This window comes from Diadema antillarum, unplaced genomic scaffold (genome assembly GCF_040938485.1).
Source record: "Diadema antillarum isolate AM-2024a unplaced genomic scaffold, OU_Dant_1.0 seq00000403_RagTag, whole genome shotgun sequence".
In the NCBI taxonomy this organism is placed as follows: Eukaryota; Metazoa; Echinodermata; class Echinoidea; order Diadematoida; family Diadematidae; genus Diadema; species Diadema antillarum.
The window spans coordinates 126,807-151,405 of NW_027271393.1; the positions used below are offsets into that span (position 1 = coordinate 126,807).

At 37.6% G+C, this 24,599-nt stretch overlaps 2 protein-coding genes across 2 annotated transcripts; one reads left to right on the forward strand and one right to left on the reverse strand.

Annotated features, from left to right (window-relative positions):
• Positions 1 to 5,247: 5,247 nt before the first annotated feature.
• LOC139732166 (uncharacterized) lies at positions 5,248 to 8,609 on the forward strand. Its single transcript, XM_071643036.1, has 3 exons — positions 5,248 to 5,313; positions 7,571 to 7,675; positions 8,378 to 8,609. Exons 1-3 carry the CDS (start codon positions 5,281 to 5,283, stop codon positions 8,543 to 8,545), a joined length of 306 nt encoding a protein of 101 aa, XP_071499137.1. The 5' UTR covers positions 5,248 to 5,280; the 3' UTR covers positions 8,546 to 8,609.
• A 5,148-nt stretch (positions 8,610 to 13,757) lies between these two features.
• LOC139732168 (COMM domain-containing protein 4-like) lies at positions 13,758 to 23,393 on the reverse strand. Its single transcript, XM_071643037.1, has 7 exons — positions 23,327 to 23,393; positions 22,474 to 22,539; positions 21,095 to 21,134; positions 19,474 to 19,593; positions 18,786 to 18,866; positions 16,425 to 16,601; positions 13,758 to 15,083 (listed from the first exon to the last, which is right to left on the reverse strand). Exons 2-7 carry the CDS (start codon positions 22,525 to 22,527, stop codon positions 15,043 to 15,045), a joined length of 513 nt encoding a protein of 170 aa, XP_071499138.1. The 5' UTR covers positions 22,528 to 22,539; positions 23,327 to 23,393; the 3' UTR covers positions 13,758 to 15,042.
• Between the last annotated feature and the right edge of the window lie 1,206 nt (positions 23,394 to 24,599).

Consider the following 24,599-nt stretch of genomic DNA (forward strand, 5'->3'; position numbering starts at 1 on the left):
TGTTGTCGGTGCGGATAAATATTATGTCCGGTATGTGAGAACACGCAGAAAATGTAGTCTGCTACCTCTCGCGAACAATTTTGATTGTGCATTATAACTGCGGTTTTCGAGGTTGAAATATTAGATGATCATCGTTTCTAGAATGTGAACTAAGACGTGAAGGGAGCATCTATTGACAGAACAAGATCATATGTGCAAATGTGTAGGAATTAAAGCAGATCATTGACGTGCTGGAAGTGCTGGGGCAATTACTGTAGTATTCATGGTGTAATGAGTCCCAAACGTATCGGTTTACGGCGTAAAAAAGAGCAAGCAGTGCATGTTGTTAAGCAACTGCTCATTGACAAACATTATTCGAATTCATATTTTGGTTTCAAAGATCACCTTACACATCAAATGCGAAATACTAGAAATTCAATGAATTTTGAAATCACAAAAATATTGTAGGAGCCTATATACCATCCAAAATGTGAGTTTGTCAAAAAGTAATTAGAGAAACCCAGTGATAAAACGATTAAAAATACATTATGCTGATTCAATCATTAGATCAAAGCTCATCCATTCTGTCTTCCTTATATCTTTGATAGACATATTTTCACAGATTAAGACAATCACTGAATATCATACACGTGTCCATGTGTGTGTGTGCGTGTGTGCAGGGGCGGGTCTAGTAATTTCGTAAAGTCGGGGCGCCTTCACAAAATTAAAGAGAGGGCACACGCCCCCCCCCCCCATTTTTTCCATTTTATTTCTTTTGTTTTAATTAAATTAAATGTTTTTGTTTTGTTTTAATTAAAATTAAAGAGAGCGCGCGCCCGGTGCACCCCGCGGGGATCCGCCACAGATGTGTGTGTGTATGCGTGTGTGTGTGAGGGTGCTCTCTAAAAAAAAATCGAGTGAAAATATTCACTCTTAAAAGAGTGAATACAAAAAAAGAGTGAATTTAGAGTGAAATTGGAGTGAATTTTGAGTGAAAATGTTCATTTTCACTCGTTTTAGAGTGACCTCAGGGATCACTCCAAAATCTTCGAGTGATCCCTGAGGTCACTCCAAAATGAGTGAAAATGAACATTTTCACTCAAAATTCACTCCAATTTCACTCTAAATTCACTCTTTTAAGAGTGAATATTTTCACTCGATTTGTTTTAGAGAGTGTGTGTGTGTGTGCGTGCGTGTGTATATATATATATATATATATATATTAATTTTATTGTTAATATGAATTTGACATTGAATGAAACTCAAATAAAGAATATCATAAAACAAAAAATATATATGTGTGTGTACTTGTGTACTAAAGTTCCATTTTCCGTAATGGTCATTCATTCGGCCTTGATTCGTTTGCAGATCCCACAGAGTATCGTTCATTGACAGGCGTGAGAGATCCTTATGAACTTTGCGCTTGATTAATTACAATATACCAATTAAAGGGGATGGCTAGTAACCGATCAGTGGGAATCAGTGAGAATGCTGAGGGATGATTGTTCCAATCCTTGTGGGATTCATTTAAGAGTACCATATCTACTGTTGTGTGAAAATTATTTGCTTCAGAATGGTCTCATATTCAAGTAATGTGCAGATTAATGCCCCGTAACTGACCAGGCACGCTAACCTGGAAACATTAAACTGCACATTACTTGAATATGAGACCATTCTGAAGCGAATGATTTTCGCACAACAATAGATATATAATGTACTCTTAAATGAACTCCACAAGGATTGGAACAATCATCCTCCAGCATTCCCACTGATTCCCACTGATCAGTTACTAGCCATTCCCTTTAAACATTAGGCCTATATGTAAATCAGGGTCATTTTATATTCACACACGTTTTCATTATTTTGAAATCACGTACAAATGTCTTCAGAATTGTGCTCCATCTTACCTCATGAGTCTACTTTCACGTCACCAATCTAAAAGACAAGGAATGCGGTCAGGCCAAGACCCAACCCGGCTGTCTGTCCCTATGACTCTTACTCGGACAGGAGACAGATCCTTCTCAGCAGCTGCCCCACGCCTATGGAATCAGCTCCCTCAAAGTATCAGGGAATCACCATCTCTGTCAGTTTTCCAGAAGTCGTTGAAGACTTTCCTTTTCAATAACTGATTGATTCATTATGTACTTTATTTTCTTTCTCTCCTTGTTTGTTGTATTTTTTTTCCTATCTTTCTTTTCTCCTACCTTACGAGTGAAAGATGGATTTGTGAAGCGCTGTGATACATTTGTACTATTTGTAAGAGCGCTATAGAAATACTAATATTGTATTGTATTGTATTGTAAATATTTTGTTGTATTGTCTCGTCTTATAGTGTTTTGCAATATTGAAACCAAAGAAACAGAGTAGCGGGACAGTAGAAAGGAGTGTTATTGAAACAATACAAAAGTCCGATAAAATGCAAGTTTGATAAAATGGAAAACATTCTAGCAGGGAGGTGGAACTGATTCTAGGGTATATTGTAAAATAAGATTGGGTTATTATTATCATTATTATTTGCCATTTCAACGTAGGGTACGAATAGAAAGTCATATCACAGTCATGATACAAAGAATGTGGTGATTCTAGGTGTATATACCACTGGTTGCAAGGGGAGGGACATTTTATGAAACCATTACGTAAAGATTGTATATGAAACATAATTGAGAGAGGGAGAGAGGAGGGGAGGGGAAGAGAGAGATAGAGGAAGACGAAGAAGAAGAAGGAGAAGAAGAAGAAGAAGAAGAAGAAGAGAGAGAGAGAGAGAGAGATGGAGGAATAATGTTAGGAATACACTATTATGTAATGTATACAATATTGCATGTTACAAATTAAGCTCGGGTCTCCATTATTGTGTCGAATTTTTCCAGCCAGCTTCAGAGGCCAGTATGACAAAGCATTGTCATGAACTCACTGTGATAACATGATTTTTCACATCTATTATAAGTGACAATATTGTTCTCTTACTCATTTACTTTAGCACGTTAATCTTTCAACATCAGATGTTTTCTTTGCTCACACGGAGTATAGAGGAATATGCAAAGCGACACACAATAATTGTCATGCTGTACTGCAACCGGTACGCTTGCTGCATCATTCACATTTTTCTTTTCCTTAAAAAAAGATAAAAATGCTAAACTTTACCGAGAAGGGGTGGTGGTAAGTCGCATGGTGGCAGATAATAAATGCTTAATAAAAGGGGTGACTTAATAGATTTACAATACTATTACCAGCCATAAAGACTACTGTGACAGCTAGGAAGCTCGCATTTTGTATACTAGTATTTGTTATTTTTTTCGGATTCATATCTGGATGATATGATAAAGACAGCAGTCATTTTCTGATAACTTTTCTTTTTGCTGACATGTCACTCGCGATCACTATAGTTGTCCTCTTTTCTGTACCTCTGTTGTAAGTGGCGTGCAAATATAGAAAAAAAAAAGTAAGTTTAATTTGCGTTGGTAAAATGTTGTAAAACTGCACGAAGTTGATATATCACATATACATGCAGACGTATTATGATTATGATAAATGCCCGAATATATACGGAAGTATAAATATGAACATAATTCCTTCACAAGCTTCTGCTTTGTTTAATTTCGTTTTTTCGAAATTAGGGATGAGGTCTGTCGTATTGATTCAGCTATACGTGTAACATTCATCCAAACTAAGTGAAGTGAAACTAATGACCATTATGAGTCGTAGGGACAATTTATACTGTGCTTATCGCTTTACTTTCTCGTCTTGCAGTATATCATATTGATTTGTGTTCGCATCGATTGGTACCCGACAAAGAACAAGGAATTCTCCTTTTAACTCCAACGAGCTCTAACGATTAAAGGACAAGAATGGTAATGAATGGTGAGCACCTACAAAACCTAAATAATGGTGACTGTGATACCCTCTTGTTGAGTGCTTCGCTGCTACAGGCGATCGACCTTCTCTAAAAGAATGCCCGCTGTTTTTCCAATGAGGCAGCGAAATGCAGTCTCCGGCAATCGATTTTGTGTGCGGTCTTTAACATCCGCAAGAGGGCATATCGACATCGCAATGCGATATACAGGCATATATATATATATATATATATATATATATATATATATATATATTACATATATATATATGTATATTATATATATATATATATATATATATATGTGTGTGTGTGTTTTTGTGTGTGTGTGTGTGTGTGTGTCAGAAATAAGGTCAAAAGAATTGGTATGAATGATTCAGAACAGTGCTATGATCTTGATGATTCCATCAATGTACCACAAGCAATTATGACATTGTTTAGATTTACTCGCTCTGTCTCTCCCTCTCCCTCCCTCTCTTTCCTCTGTCTTCTCCTACCCCACCTATCTTTTCCTTTGTGCAAAGTCTGAATCGTAGCAAAGATTGAAGCAAAAGCCTATTTGCAGAATGTGAAAGGTGGCTTGATAATCAAAGAACAAAGTTGCATATTATGACACCACGTGACCTTAATTTTTGTATAGGCAACGTTCATGGCAGTCCACATTTCAGGGTTAAATTCAGAGCTGTAATATTGCAGAATGGAGAAATTTGCTTTCCTTTGTTTTGTTCAATCATTGGTGGAAAAGGTGGAACTTATTGCGAGGATACACTGTAAAGGCTCTCTATAAATGTCTACTATTATTAATCAGAAATCAAGTGGCGCTAAAAAAGGGGGAGGTATGTTCATATCGCGGAATTATGAACTAGTATGGGGAGGGAGGGATCCTCTCTCGTCTACCAAAAGAAAGTACGAAGACGGAATATTCCGATCGATTTTCTAGGAGAATGAGAGAGAGAGGAGACCCCTTTAAAGTTTGATATGCACGCACCTGGGACAACAACAATGTTTTTTCTTAGGCCCTGTACCTCTGTCGCGAACCCAGCAGTGCGTAGCAACCAGAGACGCGTCGCACGGGGCAAGTCCGTAGGTCGAGAGCTCCTATCCGGGACCCATTGCAAGGAATAATAGCTTTATATGAACGTTTCACATGTGTGGATGCCAACAAGCCATAATATTTGCACTTCTCTCCAGTCACTGGTCTCCGAGCTTGTAATATTACACCAGACTCGCACAGCGATGTGAAGCTAAATTCTTCCAGATCCTGCACAAGGATTGCCATATTATACGACCGGTTACAACAGGGTGACTTTGGAAATGACCCATCCGCACTGTAATAACTGGTTCTATAACAACTGCTCTACCTTGATGTCATTTCTCGACGTGATCTGAGTGCACGACTGTGTTGGAAAAGGATAAACTTGATAATATACCTCTTAGTCGTTGTATGCAATATGTGTCGATGGGGCTGTCCAACGGTAGACACGGTGAGTATACATTGTGTCCCTAACGCGAATTTAGGCAACGAAGGGGATTTACTTACGAAAAATAAATTATAATCACTACGGACATTTCACTACCCCCTCACAGAAAAGAAAAATGCTGATATGGCCATAGACTTTTGATATTCTCGCTTTCATAATATTTCTTGCAATAGCGACACCCTGTTGCACTGCAACATAGAATATGTAATCTGCATGGTTTTCAAATAAAGGAGATACATACAGATGAATCCGACTTCAGAGCACTGTAACTTATATGGCGGCCATAACTGGTTGGCTTCCAAAGAAGAACAAAAGCACTTTCAATGGTTAGGCATACTTGAAGCTCCCCCCCCCCCCCCAATTAGAAATTATACCATAACAGCATAGTAACCAAACCGAATTGGTCCCGATCGTGCAGAATGTTGGTGCCAAACGAATCAGACCTGCAGTACACAACCTCCCGGACTGTCAACACAATTCAAAATACCAGTAGCATTAAAATTTACATGAGTAATTGCAAACGCTACTACATTATTATAAGCATAAATAGGACAGATTTCATCTGAAACTATAAAGTTGACGATTTCCCCCTCTCAAGCTCTGAATTTGTTGCGATCACATCCCAAAAAGCAGACAACGTTCAGAGAGGATGACTATCTTACTTTGGACCTAAAACATTTGTGTATAGTTTTGTATGAGTTCCCTTTGTCCAGCTAACAATTCGCGTGTTTTGGAAAACAGCTGTACGTCGTTTATTGTGAAGCCGTTAATCTTCAAACCACCCCAAAAGCCAGCTCCTCTGGATATAAAGGGCAATTCTTGTGAGAGATAATGCAGCTTAATACACGACAAAGCAAGATTACAAAAGGAACTCTTCTATTTCTGATCGGATTGGCTATCCTCAGTAACCATAAGCGCGTTAAGTGATAGTCATGGGCAACAATCTTCACGTTTTTCTCGTTTCTCGGCAACATAACAGCCTGAGTCTGGCACGCATACACAGGGAGGTGCATCTCCCTGCATAAGTCATGCTATATAATACGCATAACTTAGTTTGTATTCTTTCTCCAGGTAACATAATGATATCTTTAGGCTAGGCTGAGATTGAGATCTGTGAAATCACTGATTTTTTTTTTCGGCAAGGTTAGTCATGAACTTGTCGTTATCCTGCACGATTTACTGAAAGTAATTCTCCCTTTTCTGTGCTTTAATTTCTATATGGGCATCCAAATTAATTACATTTTTTAAAGGATGTTTCCAACGCCCTATTACAAACTTAATTGTGTCTGAAAGCAAATATGATTACTTGCATGTTTTCTTGCTTGTAGGGCAACTCCCAACTCCATTTATCCCTAAAAGAAGAAGAAGAAGAAGAAGAAGAAGAAGAAGAAGAAGAAAAGACTACTTTGATGATCTGGAGAATACAGGGCTAGTAACTGCATCACTTTTTTTCCTCTGACAGTGGGTATAATAGGATCGATTGGCTTGGAGACTATAGGTTACAACCTGGTGGCGATTCGAGTCTCACTGGTCGCAGAGACGTCTCACGTCTCCTAATAGGGACTAGCTGGATTTCAGGGCAGTCGCGAGAGAATCGAGCATATGCGATTTTAAATAGACTTCGAGTACCCAGCTGGTCTCAGAAACGTCTCCGCGACGTCTCTTCAGTTGCAGCCAACTCACGGAGCTTGTCCGCGACTTATAGATTTGTCCTTGCGGAGACCCGCGGCGACTTACCGGCGACGATGTGGAGACGTTTCCCGATGTCTCCGCAACTGAGAAGGTCTCTATAAGAGACGTCGCGGAGACGTCCCCGCGACTTCTTTGTCACATTGTTTGGAGATAATCTCGGAAGTTGCCCTATGAGTCGCCTTTTTGGCGAGAGCGCAAAAAGCCATTTTTTTAGTCTTTCGAGTCGCAGACTCGCGGCGACGTCCTACATCACGAGATAGGCCATATACGGTGGCAATAGCTTGATGAATCAACAACAAACTGTCAATGCAATTTGAATATCGTTATTCAATGCTCAGTGGTAGAGGCATATTCCGAAATCAACTACAAACTAAAAATGCGAAACAATGTCAGGATCTCCTTTGTGCATGTCATATCATTAGGCTTATCTGTTAGCATGTGTTTAGACGTGAATATGCATTATATTTACATGCTTGTGTTATACGTAATGTAGTGTAATTTCATGCTCAATATTACACCTTGTGCTATATTATGATATGGTAATGTCATATCCGTGATTTTGATCCAGACTTACCAATGCAAATGGTGCGGCACACGATACTGTAAGGCCTGTATGAGGGGGGACTTCACTGGGATAATGCTGGAATCGGCGAGGTGCCGCACTTGTAACCAGGTGAGTTAGAGAGAAATCCTAGCTGTTTGTCATTTCTCACTTCTCATCTCAAGTCAGCCACATAAGCCATCTTCGAGCACAGCCAGAATAATTTTCGAGAAGTCGGTGTAATGGTGAAAGAAAAGCATATTTTGTCAGATAGGATGGACCCCGTGGCAGAACAGTGACACCATCATGACGATGTTATTAGACAGCTCTATAGGGTAATCTAGTCATGTGCCCTTAAACTGCATTCCATTAGCTTGTAATTTTACATGAATGATATAAATTTTGAACTTTTGTGGTACATGACTGAATTCATTTCTTCATTCATGATCGTTTGCGGTTTCGTCACACTATCATTAGAAATACGTATGATAATTACGTACCATGGAGAGTAACTCGAGATCACATCAATATTGTTTTGATTCTACACAAGAGCCAAATTTTGCTACTTCACAGTGGATCCTGCTATAGTTATTTTGCTTCTTTGAGAAGTTTATTGTTTTTTTATAGCATGTATTGGATAATCTTTTCACTGACTATGCCAGTGATAGCTATCGGTTGGACAGTATGCATAACTCAAAATTTCCCTCATGATAATGATAAGAACTTGTTCACGAAGTCGACTTCAACCAAAATTAACTTTTGATCCTATACATGGAAGTTCTGTACAGTGATTTTATGCCGCTTTTTGTACTCCTTTTCTTGATGCGCATGCAGAAAAAATGTCAGGGACCTCGTGTGGAGTACGTGGAGCCCAAAAACCTGCCATCAGCGGACAAGAAGGGCCGAGGAAGATCGTCCAAGTCATCCAGATCGAGTAAATCTGGAAAGTCGAAGAAATCTGCAAAGTCGGGAAAGAAGTCCGGAAAGAAAAGAAAGAAATGAACCTTTTTTTTTTTTTTAACGAGTTTTGCTTGCGGGGTTTTTAGTGTGTACCCCAAAGCCGAATATCTAGCTGCGTAGTTATCTTTGGCACTGTCGCGCATGCTGCAGTATCACCTCAGGAAATACGTATAATTTTTACACGCTGTATTCACAGCAGTAACCCACGCGCACAATTATTTTTCGCATGTAGAAAGATAATACGGTGTACACTCGAAGCGGCAGTTAGAGGCACTATAGTTGCAACTTAACATTCTCTGAAGATAATGATGAGCTATCGTGGCTGCCAAGCAAAGGACGTTGGACTGTTGATGATCAACGATCATAGAAAAATCAGGTCATATCATAAATATACATGTATGTAGCTACATTGGAAATTCTGTCTTTTGAACCCCTCCTCCCACTCCCCCCCCCCTCCTCCCCCAACACATCTACACCAAGGGAAAATAAACGTAAATCATACGATTCCAATGGTTAAAAGAAAGTTTTCAGATATCCTTGGATTGTTTCCATCTGGAGAAAGGCAGATAATTGTGGATTGTATTATATTATGACTGATTAGGTTTTGATATTAACATGTCATATCTGACCACGAATACACTGGAAATGTTTGCACTGATTATAGAATGTATAAGTCTAAAAGGATAGTTGCAATACCTCTCTCTTTTCTGCCTTGGACATCACTACCCGTTGGCGATGATCGCTGATGAAATATTCTTTTTCCAGCCTTTTGATCTGTCGTCACACGAGGGCAGCATTGTGGATGACCTTTCGCCATGGATATATATTTTCCGCACGACGTCTCCCCAAAATTGTATCCGTCATTAAATTTTCCTGACCGTCAAAAGCAGCTCTCGGCCTCTGTATACCACATAAGATGCAGCAATCTTCTGCATTTGATTTCCTTTCAATCTACGATATTCTCATCATTCTCCGATGACATCACAGATCAAAACTCTCTATTCCGCTTCTCATCACTTTGCTAATCGTCTCTGTGCCATGATTCGTCAAAAGCTGCAATCCATATGAATAGCAATAATTTAGTTGGGAGCTGTATCATAAAGGTTGTCTTGCTATTTTTGTTTACAATAAACAGAGCTAGTCACTGACCTATCTACAAAACAAAGTTTCATCAATTTATTCTTTATGATGGTGGACCCACACTTATTTCGTTTGTTGTATTTCTTTTACAGACGATAGAGGAGTGTTAATGCTTCTGAAAGGCTCTATCATACACGCGTTTCAAACGTTATTACGTTTTATGGTCAAAGAGAAGAATATGCAATGGAGGTGTAAACTATACATTGATATCAGAACTAAAATGTTGAATGCAGTGAAAGAAAATAAACCGTGACTGATTTTCAATGTGGAATATGACGTTGCAAACTTTGTTGTATGCTACTTTATTGTCAGGTCGTAACTGTTGACTCTTCAAGAAAGCAAGTTTGCAAACTTCAGAATGCACGGCTTATAATATACATGAACAATTATGACAAATCTTTATATTGCATTCGACAGTATTGTGTACAGGTGGGAGTGTTGCGCGTTGTCCATGCCAGTTAGAAAATTTACCGTGAAAGAGATATTGTATTATTTGAGTATTCAAGATTTTTTGATATATTATCCATGATTTTTTCCTTCATCTTCTTCTTCTTATCATTATTACTATCGTTATCATTATTATCATCACTGTAATCATTGTTATCATTATTATTCATTGTGATCATAATTATATTGAACAGATTTTGCACAAACCACCTGGTTTTTTTTTTATTGTCAACTCATGTTTCAGTAAAATTCAAGCGCGTGCATGGACACACACACACGAACACACAATCTCACACACATTCAAACAAAATACTTTTCCATCTCCCCCCCCCCCCCCACACACACACAAACATGCTCACTTTTTCACACAATTTCATCGTATAAATCAGAGTGATGCGTATAATTGCCGAAGTAGGTAATGCGATGTCAGCAAACGAACGTGCATTTTCATTTCCATTCCCCCTCCACTCCGGCCCCTTTAATGCAAGTAAAAGCAAAACAAAGCAAAACTAATAACAACAACAGCAATAACCACAATTAAACAAAACAGCTGAACGATAACAACAAGGCATAGCATATGTGGGGCGCTGTGGCATAGTGGATAAAACTCTCGACTCCTAATCGTAGGACCCCGAGTTAAATTCCCGCCCAGTGCTTACGTCCTTGGACAAGATGTTTTTATCCACTATGTCCCTCTCGACCCAGGTTTATAAATGGGTTCCTAGCACCGTTGGGGGTAATAATAATGGCAGGGCCCTCTGGTAAAGCAGTGGCAACACTCAAGAGGCCACTGTGGATAAATACAACAATATTATCATTATTATTATTATTATTATTATTACTATTATTGTGATTATGATTATGATTATGATCATGATTATGATTATGATTATGATTATGATTATGATTATGATTATTATGATTATTATTATTATTATTATTATTATTATTATTATTATCATTAATAACAATAACACGAAAAGGAAAAATGCACTGCTTCGTCACCCATTAGATTCCATGCCTAGATGGCTGAAACATATTCAACAATACTTCGAGCTATACACATATTATATATCTTACTGTCAACATGTAGCATGCAACAAAGTAATATGAAATCTGATATCATTACAGAAATAAGAAGAAGAGGCAGATAGCAAGGTGACCTTGTTTGTTGGTTTGTGTTTTCTTGCATGCTGGAGTGAAACTTACTAAGCAGAAAATCAAGAAGTATTAATGGCAAAGTGATCAGATCACAACAGTATTCATGTTACATAAGTTAGTCTCTTGCATAAAAACCGAAATCAACCAGTCTCACAAGTATCCAGAGTCTGTAACGCATTTTGAAATCATTTTTCAAAGACACTCAAACTGTAATTGCTTAATAACTTACAGTTTGATATCATCCTACCCTTGATATCAAAATAGCTACCAAGTAGAACATGTAAATACCCAACTTGTCTCACTCCTTCGTCTGGTTAATATGATGCTTGAAATTCACTGTTTGACACACAGTGGTGGTCCCTTTGGTACTGTACTATTTGAACTACATGTACTTAGGATCCCTTGTTTCTGAGAATGATTCCTGCAAAATTTTGTAGAAAAGAAAAATCTCGTAAAGAACTGTAGATATGGAAAAAAAAAAATAATAACATCACCACTGGCCCCATCGCCTCATCTTTGACAATGGCTTCTTCCTCATGTGTGGGGACACAGCTGTTATACATGGCTTGATATTAACGACACTCGTCTAATCAGACATAAAGAGTTAATACCAAGGGCAAGGGGGAATGGCAAACACTGATCTCCAGTCATAATGGTGCAGATCAGCACCTCAGGGGGGAGGCAACAAGCACTCATCTGCGGTAAATTATGTCACCTCAAGGGAATGCACTGGCAAGTCCCTATAAACTGACATGGCCCAGGGGTAATAGTCTTTTTGAAATTCCAGTGGAGGGGTTGCAAATCAATACGATACTGAAATAATTTCATGGGTATATAAGCTGTAACTTTATTGCAAGTATACTATGAACAACATGTCTTTCATTTTCTTTTCTTTTTTCAACATTAATAGAGAATTTACTCAAAGCAGATGAATCTTCCAAGTGAATCTGTGAAACATAAGTAGCAGGGTAGTCTAAATTTTGGCATTCATAGACAATTAATCGCTAGAAAGTTTAGGCTCTCAAAACATCATGTAATCAAAACATGAAATCTTTCAGCATATATATATATACAATGTAATATACATACTACGTAAGTACCAAGTAGCATCTTAGTTCCTTGACAAAAAAGTCTGATGGAAATTTTTAATCATCATTTAGACATTGCCAATAGACTTTCTAAGTGTTTGCTTGAAGTTTTCCCTTATCTACCTCTTTGCTTCACTCATTTCCATTAAAGTGACTCCCTCTTTTGGAAGAATTCTTGTTTGAACTGTGAACTTCCATGGAATGTACAAAGACTTACATTTCTATTAAACATGAAGATTCGACTGGTGATGAAAACAGCTAACAACAATATTACAATAAATCTATATATCATAGTAGTCAAGATTAATTGTACTTCAGGAGTGTTTATATACATGTATGACTGATATGAGATGCTCCTTTGTTATAATTTGTGGCACACCCTGTCCTGCTGTATGGGTCACTATTATGAACACTTGCCTGTTAACTGAATAAGTTCACGTACTACATGTATAAGCTGTAGCTGAATGAATTGTCACTAAAAATTTCATCACTATATAAATTTTCACACTTTACCAATTATTTCACACTGAAACTTTACTTAAACTCACAGAATTGTATTGAAGAAACATAATCCATGTCATACATTTAAAAATGCAATTCTTTGTAGTCATGTACAAAAGTAACACTAACATTTGCATGGTAAACTCTACAGTAACATTGAGGATCAAATTGACATATCTCTACGTGTTAAACCCAAGTAGGAAATATCATGTACAGTACAACACATATCTTTACGTCATAAAGTGTGAGAACAGACATCAGATCTTCAACTATGATAAATTATAGCAAAATATAGTCATATAGATGTATAGAAATGATCACTAGTGGATTTACTACAATTTCTTCACAGTCTCATTAGGTGGTACCTACCTACAATCTCACTGAACCTTGACCACAGCAATGGATTTCAATTTAATGCTGGATGAATTATTTTCAATCTCGCGCAAGGCACTCTGGCATAATAACAGCACTGTGGACTTTCATAATGGGCCAACAGGCAGCCATAAACTACTAAATGTATTTGGGAAGATGAATTCCCACAGGTTGATGCAATTGTCACCTGCATGGCAGAAGGGCCCTAAGGCTTGGAGGCTCAAAAAACAACAAAAAATGATGATGACATCATATTCTATGAAAGAGTATTCAAGACTCTGTCAAATTATGTCACAAACAGAAATTTGATTTGGGGGTGACATTTTGTGCTTGGACCCATCTGCCATGCAGGCGACAGTATGTCAAAGCTTGGACATTAGCATTATATAAATACAGTATGTGAAACACTGTTCTAAGTGTTACTTTTAATGTAAATAGATCGCAAATGGTCAGACTGGTAAAAAAAAATCAGTCTTTTAACACAAGCCAGACAGTGCTATCTCTATGTTGAAATATTTTGTCCCAAGTGACAGCAGTGCAATGTATGTGTTTGATTTAATGAGGAAGTACCCATTGGTAGATTTTAACACAATTCAACCTCACATCCTGCCATTTGCTGCACAAATCAAGGAAAGGGTTTGAATGCTCCCCAATGCGTAAAAATGTAAACATTTCATCACTAGGGGTCGGGTTTGTACGCTGGCCATATCCTACATACAGCAAATGAATGTGGTGATTTTATGCACCCACATGCAACACACGGAGGTCAAGTGGGGTCACATACACACAGAGAATATATGCGGTAATCGCATCTAATTTTTCCCTTGTTATCATGACTAAACACTGTCACTTCAAAACAATTGTAACAACTGCTGAGAAAATTGACAAAACTGTGGTAGTTTGGAGGTAGAAATAGTGCTCCATGTTTTTGTGTGCGGTCAAATAAAGCTCGCTCTGTGCACTGGCATCTGTGCACTGGCACAGCATTGTTGACACACTGTTACAGATGATTGAATAGCACCCCTGCTTTTTGAGTTTTTACAGTTATATGCTACAGGGAGAATTGAAATTCCTTAACATTGTTTTATTCATCTCAGCAGGACAAGATTGTGAGCACTCTTCACCAGGATGCCTCACCCATGATACCAGTAGCTGACACAAAAAGAATCAATGCATCACTGAAATGGCATGAAATGACAAGTCACACCTCTTCCTAGGTCATAGAATGAAATTTCAACTCATGATACATGTGTTTTACTTAAGTACAATCAAACCTATACATAGCCATTATTCAACTGAAGCACACACACAAAAAAGACCTTCATACACAGGTGGCCACTATCAACATATTGGGGACAGATTTTATGTTATCACTACACTGATTCTATCAAATACATGACTCAGGCAAGTCTTTCAGATGCAATATAATGCAAACAGTTGTAAGATGTTACCACATAAGTGTGGAAAATGGTTACTGTTGGGTGGATGTTTACCATTGTTACTTTCTTTTACTCTCAGTAACAATTTGGTGTGCCCCAATAAAGGCCATTACGCATGATATGCACAAACCCTTGTCAAAAGAATAGTAACTATACCTCAGCAGACAAAACTCAACATGGAGTCTGCCACCACTCTACAAAGTGAAACACAAGTCTTGGTAAACAAATTGGTCGGTTGTGTGGCTGTATGCACGGTCGTCTGTGGGAGTTTCTAGTGGTTGTGTATAGCAGGTAGCCACTACCATAGATTTGACTGTATTTCAAATGCATCGTGAAGTAAAATGATTAGTCTGCATAAAAATATATCTCAATAATCCTCCATGTATTCTTCTCATGACAGTCCCTCCATCAGTGTCAGAGTCTGCCTCAGCTCTACAGGACACAGAAAATACACATAAAACAAACAGAAAATGAAGTTTAAAAATGATGGTACGCTCAATAAATCATGCATATCTCAACAGTTTCATCCATGCACAAATTAACAAGAGAACAACAATGTATATGGTCAATGTGGGGTGCCAATTACCTTCACTGTAAATGGATTCTCTTTCATACAACTGTAGTTCAAGACACCCACTAACTGAGTTCAAATTGATCCTTCAATTCCTTGCACCGTTCTTTGGAAGGGCATCACCATGGCTGGATTTGGGTAAAGCACTGAATAGATATCCTAGGAAACTAGGTACTTTTATCGTTCACTGTCAACCAAGGAGAATGCTTAAGGTGAAATCATTGTTCATTTTGTTGTTGCTTTCAGGCGACACAAAGGTGCCTTAAACACATCAATAGACATTACAGGTAGTCATGTGTTATGTGATTCACTGTCAAAGCAGGAATTTGCTAGAGGTGACATACAACATGTCATCTGATACACACAATCAATTGACTTTAATTCTTGCAGAATTTTTGTGGAAGGTTTTTGAACTTTGTAGCAAACTTCACAAACTCCATCCATACGTGTTATCATGCCTTGAAGTCTTTGTGTTGCCAAAACAGCAAGCTGACTTTTCTCAAAATGTGACTATACTTCCCTTCATTCATTAACCCATTGAAGACATACTGATTTTCATATAACAGACATTTCTCATTTACCCTAGCCCGAGAATACTGGGGGTCTAGTCTTCAATGGCCCGAATTCACGAAGGTGGTACAATTGAAACCATGGTTTAAACCATGGACAAAGACTGTAGTTTTTTATGGGGCGCCAAGTGTCACATGGCCTATTTCATTATGAAATCAGTCATTTTGTCGACGAAATGTTGACATTTTGTAACGAAATGGTCATTTCGTCGACGAAATGACTGCTTTCGTAACGAAATGGGCCATGCGACACTTGGCGCCCCATAAAAAACTACGGTCTTTGTCCATGGTTTAAACCATGGTTTCAATTGTACCACCTTCATGAATTCGGGCCTAAGGGTTTATATGTATATCAAATCAAATCACTCACCTCAAAGTATGCAATAAGCATCACAACACATCAAACTTGCATGCATTTGTTGTTGTTTTTTTTTTGGGGGGGGGGGGAGGTCAGGGGTCATTATAATAGTACATTATGCACATGCCTAATATTTAATATATTATTATGGCAAAGAGATTAAAGTTTGCTAAAATGCGAATCACTAAAAATGATAACAAAGAAGGTGTTGTGACTGAAAACAAACAACAAATCAGTCTCAAAGTGGAGGAATGACAATTTACAAACATATCTACCATTTATGAGAATCCGGAACTTGTCTGACGAGACTGAAAAGGAGGTGACATCCACGGTGTCCGCGTCTGGGTTGCGCAGCTTCAGTCTGAGTTGTAGACTAGGCTCATTGATAGCCTGAATCTCACTGGAGCCGAGAATGTAGTCCACTCTCCAGTCAACGGAATCAAACTTGGATACTGTTGGGTTAGAAAATGCAATGGATGAATCATTTTTCTTCTACCAGAATAATTTGATTGTTTTTGTATGAAAGTTAAAGGATTTAAACCTGACCTCACCCAAAATACATCAATCAAATGATGTTAATTGCTCTACTGTAAACTTTTACAAGAACTTTAGTAGAGACACTTTGCTCCAGTTTTGCACCTTGGTGAGTAGGGACATCGTGGGCAAAAACATCTTGTCTACAGACAAAGGTTTGCGGCATATTCACACTCAAGACCTTTGTCTGTTCAAAAGTCAGTCACCCATACAGCAACTTCTCTCCATAACATTTTTCTTAGCCTAATCTCACACAACACAGATGAATATGACATCAGTGTTTTCAAACAAGGTGGGCTAAATTGTTTTCAAAAGTTGTGAGTCTGATGTGCAAGCAAGTCACCTTGTATAGCACAAAACCACTAATATCGCTAAGCGGTAGTATTAAGAATTCATAGACGAAAGTGACACAAGACATTCTGCATGTATGCAGGCTTCACAGAATCAACAATCTAAATATTAATAAAATATATATAATGACATAAACATCAGTTGCCTAGTACACACTTAATGTTTGAAGTGGCCCTATGATTGCTAAAGCATAGTTGAATTGAATGTGGCTTATTTTGAATAGTTCTGAGTAATGTAATTCAAAATATAAAAATTAATTTAGTGATACTGAGAAACACTGCTGTCACCCTTCTGAAGTCCAGCAGTAATTTTCCTGTAGATAATACCATCCTGTCCTTTCTAAACTGACAACACTTTTTTTCAGCATATCCTATATTCAAGGAAGATTAGTTGGAACTGGTTTAATTAATTAAATCTAAACAAAATCAGGGGGAAAAAATCTACAAATTTGCCAATTTGAAACATAAACATGAACTTCAATCTTGAAGAATGGGTTGCTGATTTAAGGGTCTGTCATAAATGCAGCAATAAAGAAGCATTCTATAGTTTTGTGACCAAAATGAACAACAGTATTATGAACAAAATAGGGCTCAAATGAAAGAGAAGTATTTATTCCATCCTATGGAACACTATCAATGAATATGGATACCTATTATGGGATACGGAACCTAACCGTAGAAATGTGGTTTTCAGGACATGGCTGGTTAACCCTTACTATATCTTATTCTCTGATTGGCATCTTGATCTGCTGGAGTGCTTTCTTTAATGACCAGCGCAGATGTCTGTAAATTAACTGCCAATGAATAAGACTACCTAATGCCCTAAATACCTATTGTGTCACCTTGGCCTTTCTGTTGGACTGAGGCGCATTTGCTGCTCTGGTGTGCGCTTGCTTACTTTTACTTGGGTCAAATTTGGGGAAATTCATGGACGACAGGTGAAAAAGCATGGCAAGAAACAGTTAAATGCCCAGGCACATAAAGATCTAAAAGCATGGGGATTCATGGCTGGCTGGATTGAATCCATCTTAATAGAAATCTATCTTAATTCACTACCCACAGGGGTAGATTTGAAAACCATGAATAGCGCCCTTCAGCTAATATATGCCTCAAAGCACATGCTCACTGGTGACAGTAAACTCCAGACAAGATTCTTTGGCTGTGTGTGTACATGTACTTACATAGAGATAAGTGATAAAGCAATTCTCGGTATCGCCAATACCTAAGTGCCATCCACAGAGAGCGTTTTAGATGCGTCATGGGATAGCTCAGGGGACAAACTTGCCCCGGTTTTGCCTGCAAATGCACTCAGACCACGCTCTGCTTTATCCAGGGGTACTTTTGGTTGAAGATTTCGTCGCTTTATATCATGTGACAAGCACATTGAAGCCTTGCAGTAGTTAACCATGACTCTAGTGACCACAAATCAGCAAAATTTAGAAACTTTCAACTCTTTTATGCTGAATTATAGCCAAGAAAAAAGGGGTAATAATGGAAAAGCATACAAATAACTCCATTGAATCGTATGGGAACTGCGACTTGCGCGAGACAACAGGAAGCGAACAATGGCACCCAGGCACACTCCATCTGTGACAGGGCTCCTCAGCGTGCGCAGATGTTTTCTGCGCACTGGCAATACCGAGAATTTGTTACAGGATTTCTCAAATATATGTGAGCCGGGCCAGTCTCGAGCCGGGCCAGTCTCCCACTACATGATATCCCCCTGCTAACAAAGGGTTGACTATGACTTACATCTGAGGCTCTGTGACCTCAGTCGCTCCTGCATCTTGTCCCTCTTGTCACCATAGGACCTGCTGAGGGCAGTAGAATGCTCTGCATAATAAACAGAATTAGAATTCATCAATCTTAATATCACATCTCATCATGACTGTCATACCCAAATCCACCACTTCGGCTCATGACCTTCCTTCCATGCACACTGTATCAATTCAAAAACTTCAGCAAGTATGTGATTTACTATCATGTGAGTTCATCATCAACATGCCAGGAAATTTTCTGGTTTACAAGAACTGTGTCACAATGTTGAACATATCCTGCTGTGCCTACTCTTTATTTTTATCTATTATGATTATTTCTTTCTCTTTTTTGCAAAACAATGCAGCATACCAAATGATCATAAAACTGGCATATCTTTCACAAACCATCATGGAATGTGCACCAGACACAGACCTCAAAGAATGTATTTCTGACTCATGGTGTGCAGTCTTAGCTCCGATGAAATATGCTGGTATTCTCCTACACACCTCCCATTGTCATTGGCATCATTTTCATACTACTCCTTCTATATCATCACTTATTATTCTATCATCATAATTTTGGCTGGAACTACAGCAGCATTATCACTTCTATGATTTTGCACAGTGTATGTCCTGTATGCAAACCATGCATCATGCCTTAAATGCTGCACTGTGTACTATACCTTTGGGAAGACCCAGCTGTTGCAGTTCATTGGACAAAGATTCCCCATCTACGTTGTACTTGGCTGCACTGGTCAAGATGAACGTCAAGGCAGCAATACTGGCCTTCACATCCCCTGGCTCTGCAGATGCACAATAGGAACACCACAAACAAGATTATGGGTATGTTCATAATATTAAAATATATATATGTGTATACGGTGAAACATTGGAGCTGATTTTACAATCAAGAATGTCTTGCTGCAAGAAAAGACGGGGGGGGGGGGTGGAAAAAGAAAAAGTAAATGTTAGTAAAACAAAGATTAGTATATCTTTAAGTATATATATTGTCCTTGGATTCCCTTATGAATGGACTCTAAAATACCGTTCCGCATATATGCATTCATATAATGTGATTTAGAATGACGGCATGAACACCAAAGTTGATTTGCTTTGCATTCCTTTCTGTTAGAATTCTAAATGATATATCACGATCAAGGCCCATTAGAGAAGCTGATGATATACAGATTATAGACAAAATAATATCCTGGGAATATTCTCATTTAATGCACATCCATTGAACAACTGGTAGAAGATTCAGCATTATGATAGAAACCTAAAGCAGTATTTATTCATTCTATTCAAATCATTATTTTTGTTTGTACTTTCTGGTTTTTCCTGTGTGTTTTTTTTTTTCTGGGGGGGGGGGATGAGTGAGCAAGGTATTCTTTTTTTTTGTTTTTTGATAGCAATTAGTGTTGATTCCCATTACAAAAGATGCCATTCCTGCAACAGTAAATGTTCCAAACCTTTGATATTCTAAAATCCAAACTACAAAATACTAAAATAACAAACAGGATTATTCAGTGGGGAACACTTGGAGCTCAAAAAGTTAATATTCATCAAAAGTGTTGATTAATGGGGCAGAAATAATGCTATCAACATTCTCATATGTTAACATCATTAAGAGTTTAAAATACAACATTATATGACAAATGCAGATGATCAAAGTACTGGTAAAACACTGGAAATTAATGCTTCTCACCATATTCTAGAATTCTAGTTAGAATTCTAAATGATATATCACGATCAAGGCCCATTAGAGAAGCTGATGATATACAGATTATAGACAAAATAATATCCTGGGAATATTCTCATTTAATGCACATCCATTGAACAACTGGTAGAAGATTCAGCATTATGATAGAAACCAAAAGCAGTATTTATTCATTCTATTCAAATCATTATTTTTGTTTGTACTTTCTGGTTTTTCCTGCGTGTTTTTTTTTTTCTGGGGGGGGGGGGGGGGATGAGTGAGCAAGGTATTCTTTTTTTTGTTTTTTGATAGCAATTAGTGTTGATTCCCATTACAAAAGATGCCATTCCTGCAACAGTAAACGTTCCAAACCTTTGATATTCTAAAATCCAAACTACAAAATACTAAAATAACAAACAGGATTATTCAGTGGGGAACACTTGGAGCTCAAAAAGTTAATATTCATCAAAAGTGTTGATTAATGGGGCAGAAATAATGCTATCAACATTCTCATATGTTAACATCATTAAGAGTTTAAAATACAACATTATATGACAAATGCAGATGATCAAAGTACTGGTAAAACACTGGAAATTAATGCTTCTCACCATATTTGGCATCAGCTGTCAACTTGTAAACTTTTTCATACTGTGAAGAAAGCCAATAATTGAATCAGAGTATGTTTAAGTAACTTATACTGATCATGTCACAAAAAGGCATGCATAATTGAACGGAAACTTTACCACACTCTACACATTTAGAAAAATCCAAATATTTGAACTGTTAAAAATTTCCACATTTTGCATTGCATTCAAACTCACACTCATATAGTTTGAAAATTGTCAATACTTCTTTCTAACCACAGCTCCCTTTAAGCTTTATGGCTGTAATAATCATTCTAACTCCATGACCAGAACTTAAGCATCAAACATTTTATGCAGGTGATATTACTTATGTTGTATAGCACATGTTTTATAAGAATTCCATATATGCTGTATTTGTCAATTCTTTTGACTTCTAAAAACAATGTTTTGTTGTTTTTAAATTGAAAGGTTAATCGCAACTAAAACATCTGAAATATTCATGTATGTTAGATATTTACAGGAAATCCTTTGTTGAACAATTTTGCAAGAGATAATCTTAGATGCAAAATCCAGATGATATAAGTATCCCCCCATTCCTTCTGATTTATATGGAAGATACTTACAGTGTACATTTGAACATCAAATCAGACAGCATTACCATAATATAAATTACTACTATCATGGGCACTGTTAGCAATTTATCTGCTAGTTTTGATGAATTATCATCTGAGGCATCTAAGTACATTTATGCCATATTTCACATGTTACATTTGTATACCAAAATAATGTGCACACTTTCTGAAACTGTATGATTTACTTCAAATATATGAATATCAACTAACAGATTCATGGGGACGGACGGCGGAGTTACTGTAAAGAACAGAAGTAGTTCAAACAGTCTCTTTAAGTTGAACCAAAATATACGGCCAACATTGTATAAATGGGAACATGGCTTTATTGGGACAATCATGAAGAGGTCATATCAGAAGCCTGTTATTGTCAATACTTAAAGAAGTGGAGGAACTGATTTGGGACACACTTTCATAAAGTTGTCATATACAAATTGAAATTCTTATCCTGCTAATGGCACAAACCCAATAAATAAGCCCAAATTGAAGCCATGGGTATTCCCTACATCTTACTTGTTATAGAACTACATAGAATGCTGAACGGCAGCACATGACTTATGGCCAGACTAAACATTATTTGTGTATGTATGGGGTGATATGTATGCCCATTTTTTAACTTTGAGTAGTACATGGGAAACTGAACTCTTGCCTCTATTAATCGGAACAGCAAATCATATTGGGTGCTAGTCTTAATCCCAACTTGTCCCAGAAGAGCACTTGGGATTGTATTGTATACTGGCATGGCAACACAGCACTTCATTTCTCATCACTTACATCAATTTGCTCTCCCAATAAGTCCTTTATGACTTGGCCACAAAGTTGTTTCATCTTTATTGAAGTCTGCAGAAATGAAGTACAAATCAATACAAAAAAACAAAATGATGAGAAAATGTTTCAATTCTAGCTTGCTTATTGTGCAAAAATAGTCAGTGTTATATGGGATCATGTCAGTTTACTTGCGGTTTACCTGTTTACCTATTTGACCTTTCATTGACTATTTCTTTTTTTTCTGGAATTTCAACCAAATGAAAGTTGAATATTTTATCAGACAGGATTTTACCTTCACTTTCTTTCTTTTCAATTGATGTTTGTGAGAATTACAATTCATCACACTGCAAAAGTTGTGGATGGATTAAAGAGAATTGCGATAATCTATATCTCTGAATGCTGAAAAACATGCTACTTTTCAGTTTCAAACTTGAAACTATAAAATTTAGGTGACTTACTCAGAAGAGAGAGCAGAAACAGGAGAAGTAGTACAAATTATCTAACAGAGAGACTAATATAGTTACACTGACAAAATAGTGCACATGTAGATGGCTACCACGGACAGGGAGATAGGCCAAAAGATACTACAAAAGGGAAAAAGAAAAGATCAGGCCATGAATTTGATCAGATCAGTACACATCACATGTGTTGAATAATATTGTTATATGCTCCATCACTTTTCATTAATTTCAGTAAGGTAATTAGGAAATTACAATAAAGACATCTTAAAAAGAGCCAAACAGCCAACCACTGAAGAGGTGCTGACATTGGATGCCATCACATGCATACAAATACTACTCATTTCTTGCACCTCTAGAAAAGAGCAGCAAAGACGAATGTGCTTGGAAGTAAAACATACTATTTTACTGAGAATGCTGATTTCAGCGAGGACCCAGTCTGGACAATCCAAGTCTCCACAAAACCTGAACCTCTGTAATCACACAGAAAGGAAAATGAAATAAAAAAGCACTCTAGGATTATGTAGAGGATATTCATATTCAAAGTGAGGAAGACATAATATTCTTAAATCTGTTGTTTAAAGCCAAAACAGACAGTGTAGTGCTATTAAAGGAGGGCTCAAAATTCATCTTCCACTATCTAGAATTTGCTTGCAATACATTGAAAGGGTCTACCAAGATTTGCCAGGATGACAAGTTGTTTTGGAATATTTTGAGATTAGAACTGTAGGATAATTTCGATCATAGTGCACAATTTTTATTCCCGAAGAGCCCTCCCCATTCAGCACTGTTGGGAGGTGGAACGTTATAAATGTGATGATCAATTTTGCCCTTGCAATCATGTTCTTCAACAAGCTGTATACATGTACATGTGATTCACTATATCATAGCACGGAAGATCGATGGACCCTGATCATCTTTATTGGGAGGCAGACATGCTGCCAAATGAGCCAAATCACCACCCTTGATCTTGTCCAGTGAGTAGGTAGTACTATACTATACGGTATCCTACACGGTACTAACTACATCGCGGTCGCGAAGCGACGCACTACAGCGGCTGCGTGTAGCTATGTTGGTACTAGCTTCATCTTTATTTATGGAAAGGGTACCTTTCATACCCCACCCAACTTTTTTATTTCAATCTCTAATCCAACATTCCAAAAGAGGTCAAAGTTTTAATGGGGTTGCATGTAAATGGGATGTGGTATTTTCAGCAGGGTGAACATTAAAGAGAAATTATCAACCCAAACATAAACCCTAACCCCATCCCTAAATCAAGCTAACGCTAAACGAAACCCAAATCAAAAGACACCAGAATCTGCATGCCCTATTTATGTCTGGTTAGGAGAGGACTCTAGAATCCACCACAGGCCCAATTTTTTCAACTTCCTCAGCCTTTCATGCGGGTGGTACTATATTGTACATCTTATCTTTAGACCATCCAACTTGGCATTTTTAAATTACCAATTTCTGTAATCCTGGAGCATCGTCTACAAAAGTCAAAACATCAACGTAAACTTACAACCCCTTTTGTGTTAATGCACGGAGATCGGTCATGGGATCAGGATCAATCTGACAATTTGAATAAGGAGATGGTGTACTATGTACTAAGCATAGAACTACTGGCTGAAATACTACATAGTAGATTAGTACAAATTGAATTTAGCTGGTGCA

Coding starts and splice junctions, on each gene's coding strand:
- LOC139732166 (XM_071643036.1), top strand. CDS start 5,281: ATGTGTCGATGGGGCTGTCCAACGGTAGACACG. Junction 5,314..7,570: donor GCTGTCCAACGGTAGACACG/GTGAGTATACAT, acceptor ATTTTGATCCAG/ACTTACCAATGCAAATGGTG. Junction 7,676..8,377: donor GGTGCCGCACTTGTAACCAG/GTGAGTTAGAGA, acceptor ATGCGCATGCAG/AAAAAATGTCAGGGACCTCG.
- LOC139732168 (XM_071643037.1), bottom strand. CDS start 22,527: ATGAAACAACTTTGTGGCCAAGTCATAAAGGACTTATTGGGAGAGCAA. Junction 21,135..22,473: donor TATTGGGAGAGCAAATTGAT/GTAAGTGATGAG, acceptor CTTTCTTCACAG/TATGAAAAAGTTTACAAGTT. Junction 18,867..19,473: donor ACAGCTGGGTCTTCCCAAAG/GTATAGTACACA, acceptor TTTATTATGCAG/AGCATTCTACTGCCCTCAGC.